Raw genomic sequence first — 24,475 nt, 5'->3', positions numbered from 1 at the left:
GGCCGCTCTCCGCCCGCCGGGGCTCGCCGCGGCCGCCAGCCCAGGCTCCGGCCGCACAGCGCGACACTTTGCGACAGGCGGAAAGACGGCAGAGCGGACCGGGAGGACGCACACGCCCCCCCGCCGCCGCCGCCAACCACCACACACACACTGCCGCGCCGCGGGGCATGCTGGGGAGTGTAGTCCGGCGGGACGGAGCTGCGATTGGCTGGCGTGCGGAAGAAGGCGGGACCCCTCTCCGGCGGGCAGCCCGCTGTGCATTGTGGGATGGCGGTGGGTCCGCCGGAGCTGTGAGGAGAAGGGCTGGGCGGGCGGAGCGGGGCCGGGTTTCCCCTTCCCCGTCTCGTCCCAAGCCCGGTGGTTAATTTTAATTTGAGAGGGCAGGCTCCGCCAGGTCCCGCCTTGGTTTCACCTCTCCCGCTGAGGAGAAGGGGCTGCCCCCGCCCGGGGCCGGGGCCTGCGGTCGGCCTCGGGGCCTTGGGCTGCATCCCCCTCTAGCGGGGAAGCGCTCCGCGGGCGGCGGGGGCCCAGGCGGGGAAACGGGCACGGCCACGGCCAAGTCCCCCTTAGAAAACCACCCAAAACGTGGCTGCGGGTGTTCTGCCGCCCCTCCCGCTCGTACTTCGCGCTCTGTGAAGCGCCGGCACAACGTTGCCACCTCACAGGGATTCCTGTCGGCTGTTGCTGAGGAAAAGCTTGCGCGAGTAACGCACAGAACCGTTCGTCTTGTCCACGAACGATGTCACGGTTCAAAACTAGTCGTTAACGTTGTCTAGTTGACTTAAGTACGCTTACTTTCGGTTTTATTTCCGTCTGCAACTGGCTGCTGCCATGGAAGGACGGAAATGAATAGTGGGGTTTTACTGCAAATACATTTCCACTGTGTGGGGTTTTGCTCTTGCCTAGCAAACAAAAAAAAAAGTGAAAAGCATAGATAAAAGCAGAGGTGTCTAGCCTTCTTTCCAAAATATCTCGTTGAAAGTGAAAAGCATGTAATTTGTTTTCCAAATAGAAACGCCGATTTCTACTTTAGCATGAGACAAAATTGTCCTGTTTTCTAGAAGCAGAAGATGCCACTGGTTTCACTGCGCTGTGGAACAGGTCTGTCTCAGGTTGCTTTGATAGAGGCAGGCAATGGAAAGAATTGGTCCCTATCGCATTTTTTCCTTATATATTTGAACTAATAGTGTTTTTCTTATACGTCAAGATCACACAAAGAATATCAACGGTCTGTTCTAACCAATATACCAAGTCCTCTCCATTTTCTACCTTGGTAGACACCAGCAAGTCACACTTTGTCTCAGAGACCAAAAGCTGATTTGGCGCACCACGCATAAATCTTAGATTATGGATTTAGCATATTCACACGCCTGCTTTGGCTGTTGATCTATTTCTATCTATGCCTTAACTACAGCTGGAAAAAGGACAGAAAGGACATTTTTTTTGTTCACTTCTGCTGCATCTTTGCATTTACTGAGTGGGCTGTATAATACAACGCAAATAACAATAGCGTCACTTATAATGGATATTAAACATTGAAAGCTAAAGCAGCAAACCATTTTTAGCTTAGGTAAGTGTTGCAATTTTCTGGTAATCACAAAGAAACGTAAATGAAGTTTGCGTGTCTTCACTGCTTCAAGAAAGACATCTTTGTGTTCTCAACCTGCAGAGCAACTCCGTCGTACCCTCCTACTCATCCGCTTCCACTGATCTCAGGAGCGGGTCTCAGATGGTTTGCCAGTATTTAAAAACACTGCGACCTGAGGGGAAATCAGGAACTTATCAGCATAGCTTTATCTTTGTCTTATTAATTTTGAAAGTGCTTATGTTAACATCTAAGAGCAGTGTCGAAGTAAGACAAACCCAATATTTTTCAGTTCTAGCATTTCTTATTTTCTGTTTCATACTCCTGTCGCACACGCCTGGTTTTGTTAGCATCTCTGTAATTTACTGACCAGCTGGGGTCTTTTGGGGTTTTATTTTTGCCATGATCTTTAAAGGTATGTTTCCTTTCTAATCCCTTTCACAATGTTCCTTGCCCTGTGCCTACACTCTCTGCACTTCCTTGTGGCGGGAGTCCAAAAAAGCTTAGGAAATACTTCACTATACAGAGTCTTCTCTGTTGCCTTGTGCAGCAAGCCAGCTCATCTTACAAATCAAACAAGAAGCTCTTTCTTGCCTCCCATAAGGCAAATGACAAGCTGCAACAGTCATCTATGGCTCATTTTAAACACATGACTGCGTGCTGATAAAGGCACTATCAATTGAAGCGGCACTTGTTTTTGCATGTACTTCAGAGACTTCTCTGCATCGTTTCCTTGTTTCCTCGTCAGCATGTGGAGGTTTGATTCAGGCTTTAAATACTGTCTTGGCAAAGTTACATTTTGCAATACCACAGCTATAATTATTTTCAATGTTAGTGGAGAACACAACGTACAAATGCAATTCTGACAAGACCTGAGTATCCTCACGTCTCCATGAAATCCCTGGAGGCTTGACTTGTCTTTATTGTAACTAGCTCATCAGTAGACTATAGTACTTTCGCCAACAAGTAACATGCAGATGTCACACTTTCATTTTAGACTCCTGGATCCCTATCTAATTACCTAGACAAGTATCAGAAGCATTCGTTACATCTTCATAATATTTACTTTTTTTTTTTTTTTTTTTGGCTCAGCACTTTTGATAACCAGGTCACAGCCGCAAGCTTTACTACAAATTAAAAGGGAACATCAAGGTTTCCTAACAGTACTCACGGAAAGTGTGAGTCATTAAAGAAATATTTGCTACACAGAAACTTGTGGAAATAAGGCTACAAGGGAGTTTTTCCTTCTAGGCTCCCAGAAGCAGGCTGTGACACTTGCTTCTGCTGAATGTTTATCTTTTGCATAGTTTCGATTTTATATGAACATTTGTATCAACCAGATAAGGGTATTTTCTTTTTCCTCAGATATTTATGTTTATAAAGCAGAATTATTAGGTATCCCAGAACAGCTGTTGCGGTGCTCCATGTCACAGCTGGGTCTATACAGGTAGCAGTTAAATGATATATGAAGCCTGTCAGGAACAGATCTGCTTAATATGTTTTGTTTTATTTCCTGCTATTGATGATAGACATTATGACATGGATACAGTTCTTATTTTAAAACAGACCATTTTTCCTTATTTCCCAAGTGCCTGGTCCACTGAAGTCAATAGGAAAGCTTTCATTGATTTCAATGGGATTTCAATCAAGCCCTAACACAGCATGCAAAATGCTTCCCAGATTTATAGGTCTGGTTCTAAAAACTAAATGAAAGAAGAAAATAGTTCTGACAAGAAAGAAATATGAATGCTAAGCACAGCCTTAAATAGCAGTCTGTCAGGAGGAGCATGAAATGTAGCTCTTTCAATGGCAAATAAGATGGCCCCTTGCAGAATACTGGCAGAGAGCAGATAAACCGAAAGGGAGGTTTGAGCGCTCATTATTTTTGAGACATATTTTGACAATCTCCAAGAGATGACTTGCTCAAGCTCAGAGAACTGGTAGTCTGCAGTCTGTGGCATACCCCTTCCAACAGCAACTACTGCTTAGGGCAAGCCGATTAGCGTAAAGTTTTCACAAAAATGTGCCAGTTACGGTACGGAGAGACCACTCAGTGTTTCTTGACTGTATACAGTCAGCAAGCACAGACTATATACAGTCTGCTTCATTATATTAGAGTCTCTTAATTGGTCTCTGCCTAGGAAAAAAAAAAAACCAAAACAGCTTATGTGAGACGTCCTTGGGAGCTAAAGGCTGTTAACACATTTTATCAGCACTATCGATTTCTGAGAGTTCAGAAGAAGGAAACACAGCACAAGCAGAAATCAGCTGCCTGAAGAGGAACAATCCCTGCCATCTTCCACAGGCAAAAGAAAGCAAAAGGAAGAGTATACCTCGAACATAAGGAAATCCCAACTACCCCCCACCAAGACAGCAGGAGCGTGCTCGTGCTGGGTGCCAGCACGGTGCCTTTGGTGGAGAAGAGAAGCACGCGTTCGCCACACAGCCAGGGAACAGCAGAGTAAATGTAAGCTGCTGATCAAAACCAAATGCAAGCGCTGCAGAGACATTTGTCTTTTCTCCTGTACTGTGCTGGACATACAGGCATGCTCTTGCTGTGCAGGGCACAACAAAAATACATAGTCAAATAAGATCACGTTCTCCCGAAACTAACAAAAGAGTTGTAGGAGACAGGCCATGGTCTGGTCTCTGTTATCCCTGGGTGCATATGCAAAAACTCAGCTGGGTAATTTGCATTTAGGGTAACTGGGAAAGTTTTACATTAGGTTCAAGTGCATACCTGCTTCTGTCCTTTAGCAAGTAAGGCTGCGTTCCTCCTCTCCAACCTTACAAAGAGAACAGGACCCAGAACTGTGTGAAGCTGTTTATAATGAAAATATATTTTCAAACCAGCTCCCTTTTCTCTGCCTGAACGCCATCATCAGCAAGATATTAAGAGCACAATGACTACAGTATTGCATCCACTGAAATTTTTCCAACTTCCTCACCAGTGGTCACATTCCCTGCATCATCTGTGCCTGATATGAGGGCCCTGAGTGCACTAATTGGCTATAATTAAGATGAGCAGCCTCACCTAGGACCCCCATCCATCAACCTTCTGCCCTTTTGTCCAGGAGTTCCATTTAAGCTCAGAGCTTGAGGTTCACTCCTTACCTGTGCTGTGTATGTCTTGTTACCTTTCTGTACCAGGTCCTTGCATGTTACTCTCTACCACGTAAATTATTAAACAGGATTATTTCAAGGTGTGTCACTCTATTCCTGGATGCGAGGGTAAGTCTGTTTGTGGCCCTTGGGAACAGGCAGAAGAGACAGCCCTGCGCAGCCGTGTTCCCTGGGCCAGAGCCTCAGCTGAATGTACGCTGGATGCTCTCTTATGTCAGTACAGCAATGCCCTAACCCGAGCCCTGAGGATAGCAGGATGGGTGGCATCTGTATCCTGTAATTTTATAGCATGTATATTTTGCTCATATGGGTTTGGTTTTGGTTTTACAGCACCAATACAAAGCACAATTCTTTTAGCATAATTACACTACAAGCATTTTTGTGGCATGTGATAGGGGTTAATCCTTCTAACTGTGGGCATGACCAGACTATTCTGTCCCATAAGCCAATATCAGAAGGAACTTACATTTACATAATAAAATGTATTGGCTGATATTCATCAGTAACCTTATTTTGGTCATTTCATGGGCCTTTGGTCGGCCAGTCTAATATATCTAGACTACACTGGGCCAGTGCAAGCAATAGAAAGGACTCTGAAATCGGTGCTTTACAAAACCAGCTGCCTGCCTCCAGTACACGTGAAAAACCTGGAGTGGAATCTATCAGTGCTTGTGCACCACAAAACATGAAGACAATTCTCTACCACCAGGGAAAGCCTCAAGCATCTGGAAGTCCACAATGCACGCAGGCAGCCAGCCACAGCTCTTACCCGGAGCATGAACCACCCCTCGTGTGCAGTTACACAAAAGGTGAGATTTTGGCCGTATCTGAGCTACCCTTGGCAGCTGATACCATGCTGGGAGGTCACACATTCTTGTCCGTTGCATGACACCACCAAAGGCAACGCTCCCACCAGCCAGTGAGCCAGCGCCACGGGTCCGGGTCCGGCTGTGCCGCTGCCAGCACAGGGCCCTGGCACCGCCTGGTCCTCACGGGGGATGTGATGCCACTTTCACGCAGTTTTCCTCAAACCCGTGGCTGTCAGCCCTTGTGCTGGGTGTTGCTCACGCAGGTTCTCCACCGAGGGTCCCCACCAAGACTGGTCCCCACTGCCCGCGCTCAGCAGCTTATCCGGCGCTGGTGTGGTCTCACTGGGGCCAAAGTGGATACGTGGCTGGGTCCCCGATGGATTTAGGTTCTTCAGGAGAGGCCCGATGCATTTAACCCAGAAAAAAGCTGCGGAGGCTGTTTCACCGATGCTGTTTTTACAGCCCGTCATTAGATGTCAGCCCACTCCCCTGGGACCGCGGTGCTGGGCAGGTCGTCAGCCACATGGGCGCATCCAGCAACACATGCTTATACGGTAGCATTTGGAAATAAACACAAAAGCCCTGGTTTTATTAATGTAAAAGGAAGGAGCAAAATAGCATGTAAATTTTCTGCTGTTTCATCATGTTTTCTCATTTGACTTGCTCCATTATCTCCTGGTAATCTTCCGCCGAGCCTCCGCCTCCGCTGGGGTGTGCAGGCTATTGTAAGCTTTCTAAAAGCACCCCATTTATCAGACAAGTGCTTCTTGACTAAAAGCAAAAAGGAAACGCTAGACTTCTCAGAGCAGATTTTGTTTATTGTATCATTAAGTATTTCATTTCTTTCTCACAATGTATTCAGAGAATATGCATGAGTCTGTGAAAACTTTGGTTCCAGCAAAATAAGGGTACATAATAGAATACATTAAGTAACATTTTCAGAGAATCTGCCAAAGCTTTTGTACTTTAATCTTCGATCCAGGTTCCCCTTTCCGCTTCTTTAGCTGAGAATTCAAATACAAAGATGTGTTGGGTATAAAAGCACAACAATTTTAGTCATTTAAAAAAAAAAAGAAAAGTGAAAAGGATTTTGATATTAACTGATGCCAGTAGGATTTTCTCAGTAGTGAGGAACTTTTTTAAAAGGGACATTACTGATACATTTATGTACAAAATTTAAGAAATGTTTGGGAGTTTTTCATAATGGAGTGAATAGAGTGAAAACTTTCATTCCTCCTAGACTTCCTGCAGGTAAGTGTAACAGCAGCGTTGTACCAGTTACTGAGAGACATCAAGATAAGAAACCATTCTGGTCTGATATTTCCAAAACGAAAATAAAAACTCCCAGCATAAACAGTGATGGGCAGATCAGCCGGTAAAGCTGTCATTCGCCTAGAGGTGGAGCCAGTCATCTGCAGGGCTGAACCCAGGGGAAGGACATTTTCTGAGCAATAATGCAGGAAAACTGGAAAAAAAAATGTAAGTCATGTATTTACTTGAATAATGGCTATATGTGCGTGATACATCCTCAGCAGTAGTGAGCAGCAGATTACTGGAAGGTTTAGAATACATTTGTGATAGCTACAAGAGAATTTTTCAGGGGAAAATCTGGGACACGTGGCTGGGGTGGGGAGGAAGAATCATTGCACAAGCAAAAACAACATATAAAGGGGAAGAGAACACGTAGCACCTCCCTTACAGAGTAATGCTTTGCTGCCCTACCATATAGAGCCCTACTACTGATTATTGTCTTGCACAGTGCTTTTAGGTGTTAGGCAGCACTTCTCTTGCTGTTTCAAAAATAGGCCTTTCTAGGACAGTTTAATCAGATAGTAGGAAAGTTTTCTCCATCACATCTTTCATTTGCTTTCACATCTAAGACATTCTGGAAAATAATTTGCACAGCACATGTCTAGCTGGCGTGAACCACCAGCATGCAGCAACAGAAGAACTGGCGCCCAGTCTTTGTTTTGTATTAGATACTGGATATCAACTTCCTCATTCTTGGTATTTTCTCAGAAAATGGAAAAACAGCATCCATAGTTCCTTGGGCTGGAAGATAATGCATGAATTCACCATGTCTTGAGTTTTAAACTGGACTGCTCTCTTTCCATAGCTCTAAGAGAGGGAGTACTGATCCATTAAAACTTTTTTCCAATAAGTTGTCAAGGTGGGGAAGGCTCTAATGACAGTCTATAGTGTGATTTCTTAGTCCGCTTTCAATTCAGTACTTAGAGGAAGGTCCACCCTTGTATTCTGCGGGACCTGGTGCCGCTTCCCACTTTCCATTACGTGTTGCCCAGGTGTCCAGAAGTCGACACCTGCTCTGATCCACTCCAAAATCTCAGCTGGCCAAACTGATGTCCCCTCTGTAAAATACTTCAGGGTGAAAGGACTTGCACAAATGCAAGAGGTTTTACAGACAAACTTAAACACAGAAATAATGAATGCAAGAGATTTTTAAGAGGTGTTAGTCAAGGACCAAAGACACACAGATTCCAGCGTCTAGCCCTCATGATTACTGTTCTTACTAGCACAGCAAGTGGCCTTATCTTAATCAAACTTCACAATCGGTGCTCCAGCCTCATCATCCTCAAACTGCCCAGAGCTTTGGCATCATTCACCACCCACAATCTTGCCTTGCCTGGCTTCTTTGCTCAGTACTCTCTAATTTTATTCCTACTCCTTCAGTTATTTCTTCCCTTCAGCCTCTCTTCCCCCACCCAGGTTGTGTTTGTGTCCCTGGCTTAATTTTCTCTCCTCCTCCCTTCCTTTCTGGCAGTAATACAATCTCAACATATCAAATACTATAAGCTCAACTTCAAAGAGAGCTTTTCATTTCCCTCCAGACTCACTACCTTATCTCCTTCCCTTACCTTTCCTCTTGGGCACAATCCCATCCTCCCACCTGGGTGCTGCCCTGGCTTGGGCCTTCATGTCCCACATCCTGCCATTCTTGGAAATTGGTGCAAGTAACATTTTGGCATATGCCCTCTCTTACCCACCCAAAGGTGTGAGTCTCCTGAGCAGATCTCCTCTTTCCTCAGTTACAGTGACCTTTTTTTCACTCACCCTCAACAATTGCGGTCATGTTCCCCCCTTATCCATTGAACTGACAGTGTTAGTAAATCATGTCAGACCCTTCTTGAGTTTCTGGACCCCCTCCTCCCTCACATCGAACAGAAGCTTCACTTTCAAGGTTCTTTATGATCCAGTTCTTGCCTTTCATTAAGTATCAGGAAACCAACTCTGTCCTCCAATCCGTTCAGGATAAAAGCCCTTACTCCCACTTGTTAAAACACTCACCCAGGCACCTTTGTGCTTTTTCCCAGGCAGCTATAAGTACCTGTGAAACTATCCTCATTATCCTTAAAATTCTCCTTTGACATTACATCAACAAAATCCTTAAGTGTTAGGCTGCCAATGTGCTGAAACCCTCTAACAGTGGCTGCTATTTCCTTCTGCCTCCCTCCCTGTCTATGTCCATTCATTAGTTCTTGTCTGATAGTGAGATCTCAGGCTTTGAAGGACAGACATTGCCTTTCTCTTTCACAGCCCCCACCACATCGGGGTCTTGATCTGTGACCAGCTGCTGTATTACAACAGTAGGGGAGTAAATTAATCCATAGCCTTTTCCCATCAAAATTATGCTTCAAACTTTTTTTCTAATTGATAGCATACCTCTCCCAAGTTCACCATGCACTGCAGGAATTTAGGTGCCAACGACACAGGTAACATTGCATAAATAAAAGGAAGCAATGAACCAGCAAGGACATAGATGAACATTATTGAAGAGTGATTCTGACTTCATATCAGAATGAAAGAAAATATAAATATGGAACTTCCTGATGGCACATCAGCAGAAAAATGATAAAAACATCCAAAAGCATTCCTGGGAGGGTTTTTAACCTATATTACAGTATTTTAAACTCACACCTTTGCTTCTGTCAAGTATTTGTATCTAACCACTGGTAGACCTTATCATTAAATGAGAATAGAAGGAGAAGGAGGCTTTTAAAGGATTCTAAAACTCTAGCACCGTTTAAATGTCATCTTCTGACGTTGCAAAAAATATCAAATCTCATCCTGTTTTGTGGTTGTTCCATGGTAATAAGTAACATATTATACTTCAGGACAGTTAGTTTCTCTGCCCTTGTCACTTACTGCAAGTTGCTGCTTCCCTGCTTCAAGACTGATTCACCAGGACAAATTTTATTCCTAAATCAGAGACCTATCCACTTGGCTTCATAGACGTCTCTCTGGAAGTAAAAGCAGAATTCAAAGAAAATACTCTTCATATTCATATAGTAAAAAATACTGTGTTTTCCTGTTAGACAACAATATCTAAGCCATAAATCCTTTCTAGGGCAACTTTTGCTGGCAGAATTATAGTGGCAGCAGAGCTAGCATAGCATTCCTGATGCTTTACCCTGCAAACACTACCAGTTTGACGTATGCCTAAGTCTAGAACAGAGGGACTAAGCCTTTAAATAGCTTAATTCATTGGTGCAATTTCTTTGATATATATCAGCTGAAAATGTCACCCAGGATCAAAATCATAATGGAGATGTGACAAAATGGAAAACAATGCAGGAGCAAATATAAACAAAATAAACTTTATTTACAGTGAATAAAAGGACATGGGACAATAACAAACAAATCACATTCTTTATGTGTACTCATTAGTGTGGCTTAAGGCATGTGGAAACTCTAATACAAAACTCATTGCTGCAATGCATAATTAAGAAAAGCACAGGGACTACTTACTGTTACAGCAAGAAATCTCAGCTGAATCTAACCACCTTTCATACAGTTTTCTTCAAGCATTCTCTGTTGAGGTGCAATGGGAATTACCATATTGTAAGTAAGCTTTATAAAAGAAGTTAAATTCTATGCAAAAAAACCCAAATAAGTAAATCACTATGGAGGAACTGGTTGAATTGGACAAAATAAATGAAATAATACTTTGTAATCTGTTACTTAAATAAAAATAAATAAAAAAGGAAGCAAGTAGCCTGTCATGTGTGTTACCTTCACAGACAGGAAATCACTTTAAGTTCTGTTTAAAAGTTTCTTCTGTAACTGAAATAGGTAAAGAAAAGCCCGTATGACAAAAATAAGGGGAATTAGGTCAGCTTCTGGACTCATCTGTCAGTGTAAATGCAGCACATCTCCAGCTCATACAATTCCAAAATCATTTAAAGTGATTGTTTTCCAGTCAATCTTCCATCGCCCACCTTTCTTTTTGCCAGAGGCCAGAAATAGCACATCATAATTTATCCTCTATGTCAAGCTTTGCAACAACTGCCTCCTTCTGAGCCACTGAACTCAGTTTACTGCATCTGCTTTCAATACACACACTGGAACCATATTTTCTCTATTGCATTCACCTGTCAAGTATGGTTTAAGAGAACACGCTTCAGATAATGCTAAGAAATGCTACATCCACGAGACTGCTCCTGTGCTTATAATTCAGTGTGTTCGTGAGCTGTCTTGAAAAGCTTACAGAACTTCATTGACCTTCAACACGTTGCAGTGAAATACTGCTGCTAATTTATGGGTTGGATGCCAGAGACAAGTTGGCTGATATTTTTTAAATTTGTAAAATTAGAAGTTGCCTTGGACCCAAACATTCCAAATTTCCGCTCGCAAAAATGATGCGACCTTCCATGCTCTCATTCCAATCACTCTATACTGCGACCAGCCTGGGATACTTACCTCAAAGGGGTTCCCGGAGCCTTTCCCAGTTCCCAGGTCAGGGCGTGAATCCCCTCCACGTGCTGGCTCTGTGAAGATAAGACTCAGGCATGACAAGCCCGTGTCCCTCTCCACCTTGACCTTGATGCTCTGCTTTAAGCAAAAGAAAAACTTGGGTGCATGCGTCAAAAGCAAATGCACTTTGGGCAGGTGCCTGTTCTGGGCAATTAGGAGTCGGATTGTACCATAGCTTGTGCTTGCCATTCAGCATAGTTGTAGTCTCCTTCCTTTTATAAAAGCTGATGACAAGATTCCAGTGTACCCAGGCTACTATACACAAGTTCTTCCTTCTCTGCAACTTCCCAGAAAGTCTCTCTGGTGTTTCACATTGCCCTAATGAAATATAGCCTGATCCAATCAGAACAACACTGGTGGAAGGGACCACAATGCTCTTGCCATTTATTATCTGTTGTAGGAGTCTACCTGGAAACACGTGCCCAGTCCCAGGGCCCTGTTGTACCAGGCACTAGAGAAGAGAGTAATCTAGCAACAAATCTCTGCTCTGCACACTTTACTGAGCAGATGTTGGACAGGATAAGAAGAACAATCCAGATGATGGGAGAAGTCTCCTGAAGTTGAACCTCACCATACCAGGTTATTTATCTGTTTCCACACCCTCACTGCTCTGAAGCCACAGATTCACAATTCCTGTATGAACGTGCACAGTAAGATTCAAGTAAATGGCAATTGGCACGTGGCAGTTTGAATCCCTTTATGTCGGTATCTGCTTCTTCATCTTTCAAAAAGTAGAAGCAGCAGCCAGTCCAAACTGGAATGCAACCAGCTTCATGTTGAAAAGGAAAGAATTCTCTTTTAAGAGGTTAGCATCCAGCCTCAGCTTTGTTCAGCACCACCTCCTGAATAGCAAGAATTATGTTTGAGAAGTATGTTCCTTTGAGCAGCTCCTGAATAGGAAAAACTATAGGAGACTGCACATTTTTACAAAGAAAGGATGTGCTCTTCTCCATTTACTGATCCAGTGCTCAAAGAGCACAGAAGTCACCTGCGGGTGCCAGGCTTTGAGAACAAAACAAAACAAAACAAAACAACAAAAAAAAGGATATTCTGGTAACTATGGAGAGGCTAAAAAAACGTTTTTCTAGGTCACTGAAAGCAGGCAAAATACAGGAAATGTTTTCTATTGCCACTCCACTCTCCTCTCTCCTCCCCCCAAAACAGAAATAGTTCTGTGATACATTGGAAAGCTGCTCTTTCCTTGTTGAATCTTGAAAGAGAATATAATTGCTTTTTCCATATACCAGTAATGATGAGAGAGACCAAGATGCATTTTTTACACAAAGCAATATGTCATTCCTTAAAATTAGTACTGCCTGAGTTGGAGAGTTTCTAGCAGAAGTGCCATCTTCTCAGAACACGCATTGAAAGGAAGTCAGATAAATAGAAGTTGTCTCCTCTTACTTTTACACAACACATCAAACTCTAGTTTGCAGCCTAACAAAAGCTGTCTTTCATGTTCTCATAAGAGTTGTGGGTTTGTTAAAATACCAGCCCAAAGCTGATATGTACATATATCTATGTGTATGTAGTATTAAAAAAATTAATTCTCCATTATTCCAAGTGTGACCAAATCAGTTCCTAGTGAAATATTTAATCTTTTATAATTCTTTGCATTCTAAGTGTATAGATTTAAATAATATTGGACTAAATATATACCATTTGTTACACCACTGCAATCAAAAAATGGAAAGATATATTAGGCTTAAGGGATACGTTTTCAATAATGAAGGTAAGTAATTAGGAGATGTGGCCCGTGAAGGAAGCATCGGACTCTCTGTTACAAGCATCATCACCCAGTAAACTGGTGATGCATTCTGGCTTATGATGCAGCGGTCCTTTCTAGCTTCAAAAACTTCTAGAAGTTCTCTCTACTGATCATGTCATCTCCCCACCGCTATCTGGTATACAGTGTCAGCAACAGACCTGCTAGACCTCAATGGCATTCATTCCAAGAGACCTTGTATCCCATTAAATCCCAGAGCTCTCATGCAACAAAAATAATGGTATGCCCTTGGTCAACAGCAATTTGTTCACTGTCTGTCAGTTCATTCCCTGCGCGGCATCGCCCAGCGGCAGAACCCAGTGCCTGTCACACAGGGCTGCATAGCTGGGAGATAAAAGTGAAACATGCACTTTTTTTTTTTTTTAAAGCAGAGTTACAGAGTCAGAGTGACATCCTTTTGCCTAGGATGCACCTAGCTGTACAGCAAATGCAACACATCAATTGCTGATGTTATCAAAGGAAATAGCACTTCCAGCCACATGGGAAATATGTCAGCAAAACAAATGGATTCAAATAAACAGCAGCAGAAGGTGCATAGAAATATTGCTTCATGGCTTTTTATCCTCTGTCCTTTTCAAATGGTCCCTTTCCAGCACTGAAGCTGCTGTGATAAATACTTCCTCTCCTTCCTGTATTCTTGACTATTGAGAATACAGTTTCTGTGATTTTCTGAGCAGGGAGGAAAAAAAAAAAGACAAAAAAGAAAAAAGACACCTACACTTTTTAGTGATTCTGGTTTCGAGCCATTAGCTTGCCCTGCAGTATCAGGCATTGCTTTTAACATCTCCCTAATACAACAATGGCTCATTTGTGTCATGGTGCTTCTCAGTAAAGGCAAGGTATTTGAGAAAAACACTGAATTATGTGTTATTAACAAAAGATTAGCAGTAGAAATGCATCAAAGGAAGCAAGATCAAAATCACTATAAAGTGAGCAACTGAAGCAACTGGAAAAGTCCCTCCCATTCAGACAGGTCACCTATTCAAGTCCAACCTAAATCAAAAGTCAAAATGAGTTTCATGTAGCTTTGGAGAAATGAGGTGAAAGGTCTCTGTACTGGATTTACAGCTGATAGACAGACCCATCACAAAAACAGTTGCTGTGAATTTTAGCAAAGAGCAATGCAGGGGGTTGTAGGTTTGGCTAATTCATTCAAAATATTTGTAAAAAAATATTATGCTTATTTTTTGAATAACCACCCCTACCAGAAGAACATTTTTGCCACCTAACCACAAAAGCACAGAAAAGATGCGCACATGGGTTTTGTTAGCTGCTGGTTCGTGAATGGATGTGAGGGAGGCAACAAAGCATAGGCAGCATCCGAGGGCTGTGAGCCTTCGAAACCTTGTGGTGAGGGTCTCAACTGCAAAGGATTATCAGCTACCAGCAGAAGCGCCATCTCCTGCTTTCCTATCCCAGCTACCTCCAGGGCAGCACAACTTTCTTCAGCGCTTGCAGACAAACAGGATTGTATCAGAGTCACCAGTGCCACCTCTTCTCAGATGCCTTCTCAGATGCCACCTCTTATCTAATGCCTAAATTAAGTTAAGCATTTGAGGAATACCAAGAAAACTTCAACTCCTACCCTTCAGCACACCTCACACCCTGGCTTCTCAAAGCAGAGCAGTGCTGCCAGTTCAAGTCTTGCCCATCTCCCAGACAAGACAATTCATCTTCAAAGCGGAGGCAGCAAAAAGACATTGCTGATCCCATCCCTGTACCCTGAGGGCACTGCTCAACGACTTCATAGGTACAGGAAGGGAAAAAAAGCCTTATAATGGTAAAGAATTGTTTGTGCTGACCTCAGTCGGTTGGACTGGTTACCCTAGCTGTACCCATCTTGTGAGAAGACAGCCTTTCCTGCTCCAGGTGAAGGCACAGTCTAAAACCCCTTCTTAAGCTCTAGGATTTATAGCCCAGAGCACAGTTCTTGGGGAGGAAAGTGGGGGTTTTAGTGAGTTGGTGCTGGTCTGCTAAATGATCTGCAAGTTCTTATTCCCCTCCTCCTACACTAGTTGTCCTTTTTTACCGCTATTAAAATGTTAGTATGACTGCATGAATAACTGCCCCTGATGAATTTCAGGAGTTTCAACACATACTTTAAAAGCAGAAGTCATTAGCAAGTATCTATTTGACCACTGACAGCTGAAACAATGAGAAGAGCAATCATTTAATAACAGCTAAGGTTAAATATATTCCTGTAGTTTATATCATCATTCTCTTTCCCTAAATGCATGACATCAGGTAGTAAACGTTGAGGAGAAGGACAGTGTGAATTACACAGTGTGGCAGATATAACCATCAGCAGTGGGCTTCAACATCAAACCAATTCAAAACAGGAGCTTGACAAACAATGCCGGGGGATCATCATATGACATTAAAGTCCTCATAATATCATCCTTTCATATATGTGATATATTGGAGGCAGCTCTCGGGTAGTCCATAATGGCCCACCTGCCACCGCAGTGATATATGCACTGTATATGAAGGAAATGAAACAGGAATTATGCACGATGCATCATTTCTCTTGCTAGTGTCATTGGGCAGGGAAGACTGCAGCACCCTGTCTCTTCAGGATAAAACAGGATTCTTAGTGTTTTATTGATACAGAATAGAACAGAATAGAACATTTCAGTTGGAATGGACCTACAACAATCATCTAGTCCAATCGCCTGACCACTCCAGGGCTGACCAAAAGTTAAAGCAAATTATAAGAGACATTTGGACAATGCCCTTAAACACTGACAGGCTTGGGGCACCGACCACCTCTCCAAGAAGCCTGTTCCAGTGTCTGACCACCCTCTCGGTAAAGAAATGCTTCCTAGTGTTCAGTCTAAACCTCCCCTTGTGCAGCTTTGAACCATTCCCACGCATCCTATCGCTGGATACCAGGGAGAAGAGATCAGCAAGTAGGGGTGTGATTTGTGGATAAAGGGTTTATTACATTGGGGGAAAATGGAGATTCAAGTTCACCCCATGGGTCAGTGAAAGGGAGGAGCACAGCTTGCATAACCCCAGCTCTTAGCCATCCACAGGCTGAGAGAGTAACAACCTTTTAATCATGGATTTCATTTGTGGGCCTATGGATTATTTTGCAATGGAAACTCTTCCTACAAATTACAAGTTTGAGGGTGCTGTAAGACCTTGGGCAGCCAAGCTAGATTTCAAGGTTCCTCTGACAGTCAGCAACGGTGACTTCAGCTTCTCCAGGGGACCATTCACAGCACTTCAGCTCTCCATATAACCAGGAGAGAGAAATAAGTTAGATACCTAAAACTAGCCTGCAAACACTCTCCCACATACAGAAATGTTTAATCTGGAAATTCTTGTGTAATTTTAAATATGAATTCTGTTTGCAAATAAATAAAAGAACTTTCCAAAGAAGCATTTAAACTTTATCTCTTCTCAGGACACATTTACTGTCCTAATTTACTGTTTTTATAGGAATGAAACAAGGCCATATAGTTCATTAGCCAGTGATGGCAGTGGGAACCTGCTCACTGTCTGCAAAAAGAGGAGAGATGTTTTGACTTTTGACTCCAGAGGAGTGGAGTAGTCACCCTGGGGAAGGGCATGGGAAGCTGAGCAAAAGCTCAGACACACTCTATGCCGTGTCCATTCCCTGGGGGAAGGCTTGGGACCACTCCCTCCACCTCAGCCTCTTCTCTAGTAGAAAACTCCATTTTGTTGCCTATTTTGGCCACAAATGCCCAAGCAGATGATTAGGACACAAAGTCATTACCCAACATAATGGTTCATCACCTTAATCGTACTAAGTGATGCTTTTAAAGCTAACCAACCCAGCTGATTTCAAAGACTGTACCTGGAAAGCACAACATTTCTAAGTGTAGAGGAAACTACATGAGCAAGGTGCAGATGCAAGCCAGATGCTGAAGGCTTATCCAGGCGAGTCTTCCTGCTGATGGATGAAAATTCTGTCCAAGGACAGACTGACGGCTCAGTCCTGCTGCTGGCCTTGTGTAGACATGCCCTAGGACTCTGGAGTCTCCATGCAGGACGAAGGAGACATTTGATTTCCCTGGCAGGTGCCTAAGTGCATGCTGCAGGTTACAGACCATACCCTCCATGGCTGCTTCTTTTGGGGGGAAGGTGAGCGTTGCTGCAATCTGCATAAGGCTTCAGGATTTGGAGGCAGTTCATAGCCTGCTCCACCCTTTCTCCTACGACTGATCCAACATTTGGTGATGAAATTCTAGCTGTGCTTGGCTGAATTCTCTAACTCAAGATCTAGAGGGCTTCCAGCAGAAGGGAGAAAAGTGTGGATCTCAGTTCAACTCCATTTGTCATACAACATTTTTTAAGTCTGTCTCTCTTCAGAGTCCTACCCACCCATTCAGTCCAAGCAGCCTGGAAACCCAGGCACAACACAGGTACCTCTAAGGCAAAGCTGGATCAGCTTCCAAGAAAATGCCCTGGTTAGCCTAGCCCAGGGGGATGGAGAGGCACCCCGCAACCTGCCATGAACAGGGTGGCCCCATCTTGTTTCAATATAAAAACATGCAAGGTTTGGATCGCCAGAAGGCTGCCTTGTCTGCATATTTACAGACGATGGCACGTACCCACCAGCTTCTGAAGAAAAAAAAAAGGCAAATCTATGGCTGCCTGTTTTGGGTGGCTACACTGTTCAACCTGCAAGTTTGGGACTAAAACACCAGCAGAGCAGAAATCTTCCCTGAGTCACAACGAGAGGATCTTGCACCACTTCACGCAGATGCAACAGACCCAGCAAATGAGAAGACAGAAATCCAAAAAGACAAGATCTGTTTAGAAAACCACACTATGTGTCATGAAATAACAGGCTGGTCCTTTCCCATTTGTACTACCCAAAGGCTAACTTCACCAAAGCCACCCACCAAAACACACACTTTTCTTCCCTGCTCCAAGCTCTGCTCCATTCCCCATTCCAAGGATGAAGCCAAGAGAGTAAAGAGGTTGCCACTGTTCACTGATTCAGAGCCTTCCATACCCTATGCTGGTTGGAGCAGCTTGTGGATGCTCTAGCTCACTCCCTTGCAGTAAGGTAACTGAAGTACCTCATAGGAATAGAGAAGGAGGAGAATTAAATACTAATCTACAACTCAACACAGCTTTTGCACTAGAATGCCAGTACACAATAACAAAGCAAAAATAACAGCTATGTCTGTCACCTCTGCAACAGCAGGCAGCTTTTCAGTCCAAGTTTCCTGCGTAGTCATTTATAGCAGCACAGAGCAGGTGGAAATCATTGCTGGTCTGATCTGGTGGCATTTTACACCCACTCTGGATCAGAGAAAATCACTATAAAGAGGTACAGTTTAAGAGAGGCAAATATATAGCACAGTCTCCTTAAGACAAACATTTGGCAGAAGCTAGCTTCCATGCTCACCATCGCATACCTGCAAATAAAATTAGTCTGCCTGGGCAAATGTAATTGTGAGATGCTCTGGCACGCTGACAGAAGAGAGGAATTGGTTTAGATACTAACAAGCACCCATGTGCGGCACGGAGCAGGTGATAATCCCAGCTCCAGCATGCACATCCCTTCCCAGGTCAGCTCACCTTTTGCAGGTTTTCTCCCTCCCTGGGGAGCAGGGGAGGCAAACTCACTCTTCTCGCTCCCAATAAATTTGCATCTGTCATTCAGAATCTATGTTTTCTTATTACAGAGCTGACAAAGTGACAGCAATAATTAATCTTACTGTGTACAGAGCTGATTGATATCAAGAAGAATTAAACTACTGTAATCAAGTTAGTCCATTGCAGATATGTGAAGTGCTACAGTTTATCAAATTCTGCAGGCACACAATTTGATTCTACATAACGAGGGAGAACAATACCGACAAGATAGCGGAGAGCCAATAATATGATGCAGGATTTCATGAATGCCTTTTTTTAGCTCTTAAAAAGTGCCACACTTGTCAGCTGCACAAAAGGTGCCATGACATGTTAATACGCGTCATATCAAAATTGTCAAAGGAGGCTGCATGCTGGCTCTGCGGGGATGTGTTCTGTGTTCAAATCAACATGGCACGCAGAGACTTCTGGTGAGACACCAGAACTTCAGAAGCTGAAGGCTCCTGAAATCAAGTAATGGGAGTAAATGTACAGATCTATAAAGGTGTGAAAAGATGCTGCTAAGGGGGATGTTGAAATAGAAGCAAGACTCAACAAGGACAATTATCTCTGTCAAAGGCTTTCGGTGATCGATGTCAGCTGCCGTCACAGTAGGACGAGGGAAAAGCACAACATGAATATTTGATTAAATTAGGCCAACCTGAAGTCTCTGCCAGAGCATGTGATGCAACGTGTTTTCTACGGGATGGCAGGAATTTTCTTTCACAATGGATTATATCTTTGTCTTGCTTCACCGGTTTCTTTTTCTTCTTCAGCTGAAGTGCTTTTAGCCCTCACAACAGAAGGTACGGCTTGTCAGCGCTGGGGACATCTGGCAACCCATGCCAGCTCAGCAGCAGACCCGCTCCCTCCCCAGCACGTTTCCCATTAACCTGAGGTGCAATTATTGCGAACAGGCTGAGGGCACAGGCAGAGCAACAAGCCAAGCTGAGCTGATCTAGCAACGGGCTGCCTGCAAGACCAGGCAGCCCTGCTCTTCCATCCCACCTCTCCCCCCAGTTTAGGTCTCTGCATTCCTGCCTCTTTTCTTGGTGCTGGCCCTCATATTTAGCCCCAACCCATTTCAGGCTGATTCAATGCACTAAGCAGGCAGATATCAAATCTGGGGGACAAACCCAAGTGACTTTTCCTATGCCACAGCCAGTACAAGGCCAAGGGACGAGAACACGAGCAAGGATGCCAGAAGCGGAGAAAGAGGCGCAATCCTTGTGGCAACAGTAAGGAATTGGCTCAGCTCTCCCAATAGCCAGAGGAGCTGTTGTATTCAGAACGAGCAAGTGCTATCAGGCCTTTATTTGATGCACCTCAGGCAGCTGAGACAGCTCAGGGACCGTCTACACAGAATTTACTAAGCCCTTGGCATTTATTCCCTTTTCACTCATGATGCTTTACCTCTAACCTAGATGATAAATCTCCTGTACTCGATCCTGTTCTTCGTTCCCTTTAGAGAACTAAGCTGCTCTGCACTCTCTCAGGCACTATGTGCTGTTAACAAATCACCTGCAGCGTAGATGTTTGCTTGCAGAGACTAACCTGTAGGGAATGGCTTATTTTCATTAGCAGCCTGGCCTATTGTTCAACACAGATCCTAAATCTGTAAGATGTACCCTGACCTGCCCACTCAGTCTCCTGTTTCAAAGACTTTTTTTCCAGACTAGCCAGTCTTTTTCTGGCAGATGCCACCAGAACAGGAATCCCTTGGTACCTCAAGCACCTCCACAGGCCATGCTGCCAAGCAGTCACCTCCTCCTGTCCCAAACATGCAACCACAGAGAGGGACATGTCCACCTATCCTGCTGATCCCTCTCTCCCACAGCATGGAAGTAGATGTTTCTCATCCATTGAGGCAATGAAAAATTAGCCAGCAGGAGTGGGTCAGGCTGAAAACTGGATATCTACTCCCTATGGAATAACTGTACATGGCAGTGTTTACTGCATGTGTCTCTGACTGTAAGAGCAACACACTAGTGCTGGAAGAGACCTTCTAGGTTGCCAAGACTCACTCCTGCTATCACAAATAGCTCTTCCATGTAAAATTGCACATAAATTGATCAAACTGTCTCCTTAAACTAATTAAGTCTGTGGCATCTGTTGCAAGGCTATAGTCCCCTAATGCCTAAAAGCTCTCTGCCGATTTCCAGCCTCTGTTCATTTTGCAGCTGGTTTATACTCATTTTCTCTGTTTACCTCCTATCAATTCCATTGACTGACTCCTTGACCTCATATTATTTAGTGTTTCATTGTGTTCCTTCATGCTCCAACAGTAACAAAAGGAAGCACAAACACAGGAGAACACACTCAGAGCAGCAGGAAGAATCATACAGCTTTAAACAATTATGAGGGGATGGGGCAAAAGGTAGGTAATAGCCCATAGCTGAATCTTGCCATTTTCTGCATAATAAATAAACAAAGAGGGACCAGAAAATTGGACCTATGAGTTTGAAATGAAACAAGATTCTCCATGCCACACACAAATGGAACAGCATTAATAATCTCATATAATGGCCACTTCTGTGTTAGATCCATATTAATGGGACTAAGCAAACACAGCTGGGGAACCGGCTTTGGGGAAGAAGTAAGACTTGAGAAAAAGAAACTCAATTGTTGGAAAGATCCAAGAAGGCAAATTTACTGTTATTGGAATAACATGGTAGAACTCACCAGACAGTCCTTGTAAATAGATGTGGGAAGTTATACTTCCTCTGCTCTGCAGAGGGAAGATGAACATGAAGAGTTCGTGTCTTGCCTCTAAGCAAGCAAGAGCTACTTTTATGGTCATTTGATTCAGTGGAAGAAGGATCAAGGTTCAGGAGCTGGGTGGTGCATGGGTTGGAGCCAGCTAGAAACATGCTTGGGTATGTAAGAGCATGGCCCTGCAACAAGCAAGGCTTCCTCTTTTCAGTGATTTGCTCTTGCCTGATAGAAGGTCATTCTTTATTCATGCGTCTCCCTTCTCTCCAATTAATAGCAACTCCCTCCCCAAGATTACCAGAATGGACAGTACACAAGAGCAGTTAAAGGAGAGAGAGAGATCTCTTAAAATACAGCAGTTTCATTTCTGTGAAGCTCTCAAGGTTATCTTTCTTGGCTTTCAAGACACTTGTTTGCAACACCTCCTCTTTCCATAACCAAGATTCAAAGTTTCCAAAGACTTTCATGGAAAATCTCCTAAAATGTATCACTTGATGGCCTTTCAGAGAGAAGATCTTGAACTCAGGCAGTGGAAAACATCTTCACAGGCAACAAGCAAAGAGGTAACTTAACAAAGAATCATTACAGGAATGATTAGGCTTTCTGCTGGTAACATCAAAGAGTTTATTTACTTGATACAGGACTGGAAAATAGATCAGAAAATGTTATAAAATGTTCCAGTTCATCTGAGAGCAAGCACAAATGTACAGTTGTATCACCCTTTCTAAGCTAAAAGTGAATAAAAGCCTTGTGATGAATTCCATGAGTACAAAACCACGAGAAGCTAGGGCCTCTGACCACAGTGCATTTAAGTATCTACAGAGCACTTGGTTTCAGAGAAATTCTTGTGAACAAGTCAAGCCATTTTCCTTCCTATGTTTAAAAAAGTTTGAGAATTTTTGAAGTTGCACTGAAAAACTCAAATTTTTTTTTTTTTTTCATTTAAAATCACAAAAGCTTAGGTTTTAGTTGCTGGAAAACATTATTTTCCACATTTTTTCTCAAATAAAAACATAGAAACAAACTGCAAAAATGGTATTTCGGGTGCAATTTCCATTTCTGTCAAAGCTTTTGCCACTGAAAATTCTGGCAAAGGTGTTTTGTTGTTGCTGGCTCATTTGTAAAATTCAGGTAAATCACTAGGGACAAGCACAAGCAATTAATGGTCTCTTTATTGTACTGTATATTAGTCTCGTTTTGTTCAAAGGTACTGCTGGTTTGCACCAACACAAGAGGTTCAGGAGTGAAGTGAGCAGGGAGAAGGCAGTACTGACAGCTTTTTTCCCGACTGAGGACAAGGGGATGCCGATGCTCTCCGAGCCCAGCAGAACCAGGCACTGCTCCTCTGCAGGTTGGCCCCGTTTCACGATGAGCTGGCACTACCGACGACCTGCCAGAGTGGGGGATCGGACCTTACTCATTCCCAGAAGTAGGAGCAGAGATGCCTTGCGGAGGAGTCTTTGCTGCTTAGGAATGACAGAGCAGGTAGGATCAGATAGAGCTGCAGGTATTCACATCCTGATAATGAAATAACATGAAGAATGCCACGACTTAGCAGGGTGGTGGTGACATAGCACTGAGCACAATCCAAAACAACTCCAGTTCAGACTCCAGGAGGCATAATAGGTACAGTCATTTGTGCTTGGCCTACCAGGGCACCTAGCAGAATTGTCTACATTTGTTGGGGGTAAGCACACAAGAGAGAATGTTTATACCAAAACACTGTGCAGACTTGGTTAACTGAAATAGTTCACAAATTCCAGTTTTCCACTGGAAAACATAGGGGTTTCTGGTAAAAGCATGCTAGGCCATTCATTTTTACATTTTCAGAACAACATATTATGTTCTTTGTCAAAGAAATGCTTGGGCTAACACAATCCTTCTTAGCTTTTTTTATTTTACATTTCTGTGGGAAGATGAAGAGAGTTGGGGGGATCAACCCACAAGCATTTTCCTCACACATTCCTAGTTCAGTCAGCAAACCAAAAATTCTTCACCCGTTTCTAATGCTCAGGGTTACTAAATGTGAAACACATTCTTTTCCAGTAAGTCATTCCTAATAAAAGGCACAAAACTCAGTGGGCGAATGGTTTTCATGTAGATCTGAAGACATACAAATTTAAATTAAGCCGGTGTCCAGCATCCCCTTTTCTCCACAAAAGACGGGTATTGAAGGGAAATGGTTTTCTAGAAGCTAGTGGATGTGCGGGTTAAATTGTTCAATAAGTTTTATGATGATTTTGCTATCCATTCAGCATAAGTAGCATTTTACTATAGCGGTTTCTGTACAGAGGAAGGTATTGGACGTATTTCAATGAAACATTTTGCTAATCATCACTATTATGAGGTTAGTTTAATAAATAGATGATAGCAGATGAATGGTCCTGCTCTCAATGTCCAATTTTCTTTCATTCCTATCTTCACAGAAGGGGCATTTACATTCATGTAGAGAGAGGGGAAGGCAGCAGTGTAAGCAGGTCCCTTGCTGATCTAACATTTTCTTCTCTGTAGGTACTCAATTCCCAGTATGTCTCTGCAATAAAAAATTCTAGGTCTTTACACAGCGCTGATCAGCATGGTGGGGTGGGGACAGCTTGATTTTCACCACGGGGACCCTCTTGCATCTGTCACAGCACAATTTAATAGTGATACTAAAAACAAAGTAAAGCTTTCACCATGTAGGAAAAGAGAGAAGTCACGCCCCTCCTGCTTCAGCCCTCAGTCTCTGTTTGACCAAACAAGGTTACCGAGTCCCTCTCACCTCTTCAAAACCCAGGGCTTGCTTCACTTGCAAGGGTTTGGAAATTATTTCCAATGTTTTCTCACAGTTAGTCACTGGCAGTGGAAGATCTCCTCCAGCACAGCTAACCCAGCAATCCCGAGCACCTCCTGCCCCCATCACACAATCTCCCTCCTGGCCACACAGCTCCCAGCATAAGCAATGCAGCCACTCTTTCGTATATTTTCTACCCACGCAAACCATGCGCCTCGCGATTTCAGGAGACAAAGCAGCCCCACAACAACAGGGTTTGGCAGAGCTGCAGTGGTCCTATGTCCTGTGCCAAAGTCCTGAAG

General features: G+C 43.5%; 1 protein-coding gene across 1 annotated transcript in view; it reads right to left on the bottom strand.

The window, feature by feature from the left end:
* CACUL1 (CDK2-associated, cullin domain 1) overlaps nucleotides 1-5,987 on the bottom strand; it is a 60,022-nt gene extending 54,035 nt beyond the window's left edge. Inside the window, exons 1-2 of the mRNA XM_010564977.1 lie at nucleotides 5,777-5,987; nucleotides 796-902 (exon numbers count right to left, since the gene is read on the bottom strand). Of these exons, the coding sequence (XP_010563279.1) occupies nucleotides 796-902; nucleotides 5,777-5,987 (318 nt within the window). The remainder of the gene's footprint in view (nucleotides 1-795; nucleotides 903-5,776) is intronic.
* Nucleotides 5,988-24,475: the final 18,488 nt, after the last annotated feature.

The sequence above is a fragment of the Haliaeetus leucocephalus genome, unplaced genomic scaffold (genome assembly GCF_000737465.1).
Source record: "Haliaeetus leucocephalus isolate CR32 unplaced genomic scaffold, Haliaeetus_leucocephalus-4.0 Scaffold184, whole genome shotgun sequence".
Taxonomy (NCBI): domain Eukaryota; kingdom Metazoa; phylum Chordata; class Aves; order Accipitriformes; family Accipitridae; genus Haliaeetus; species Haliaeetus leucocephalus.
This window is presented reverse-complemented; position numbering and strand designations above follow the sequence as displayed.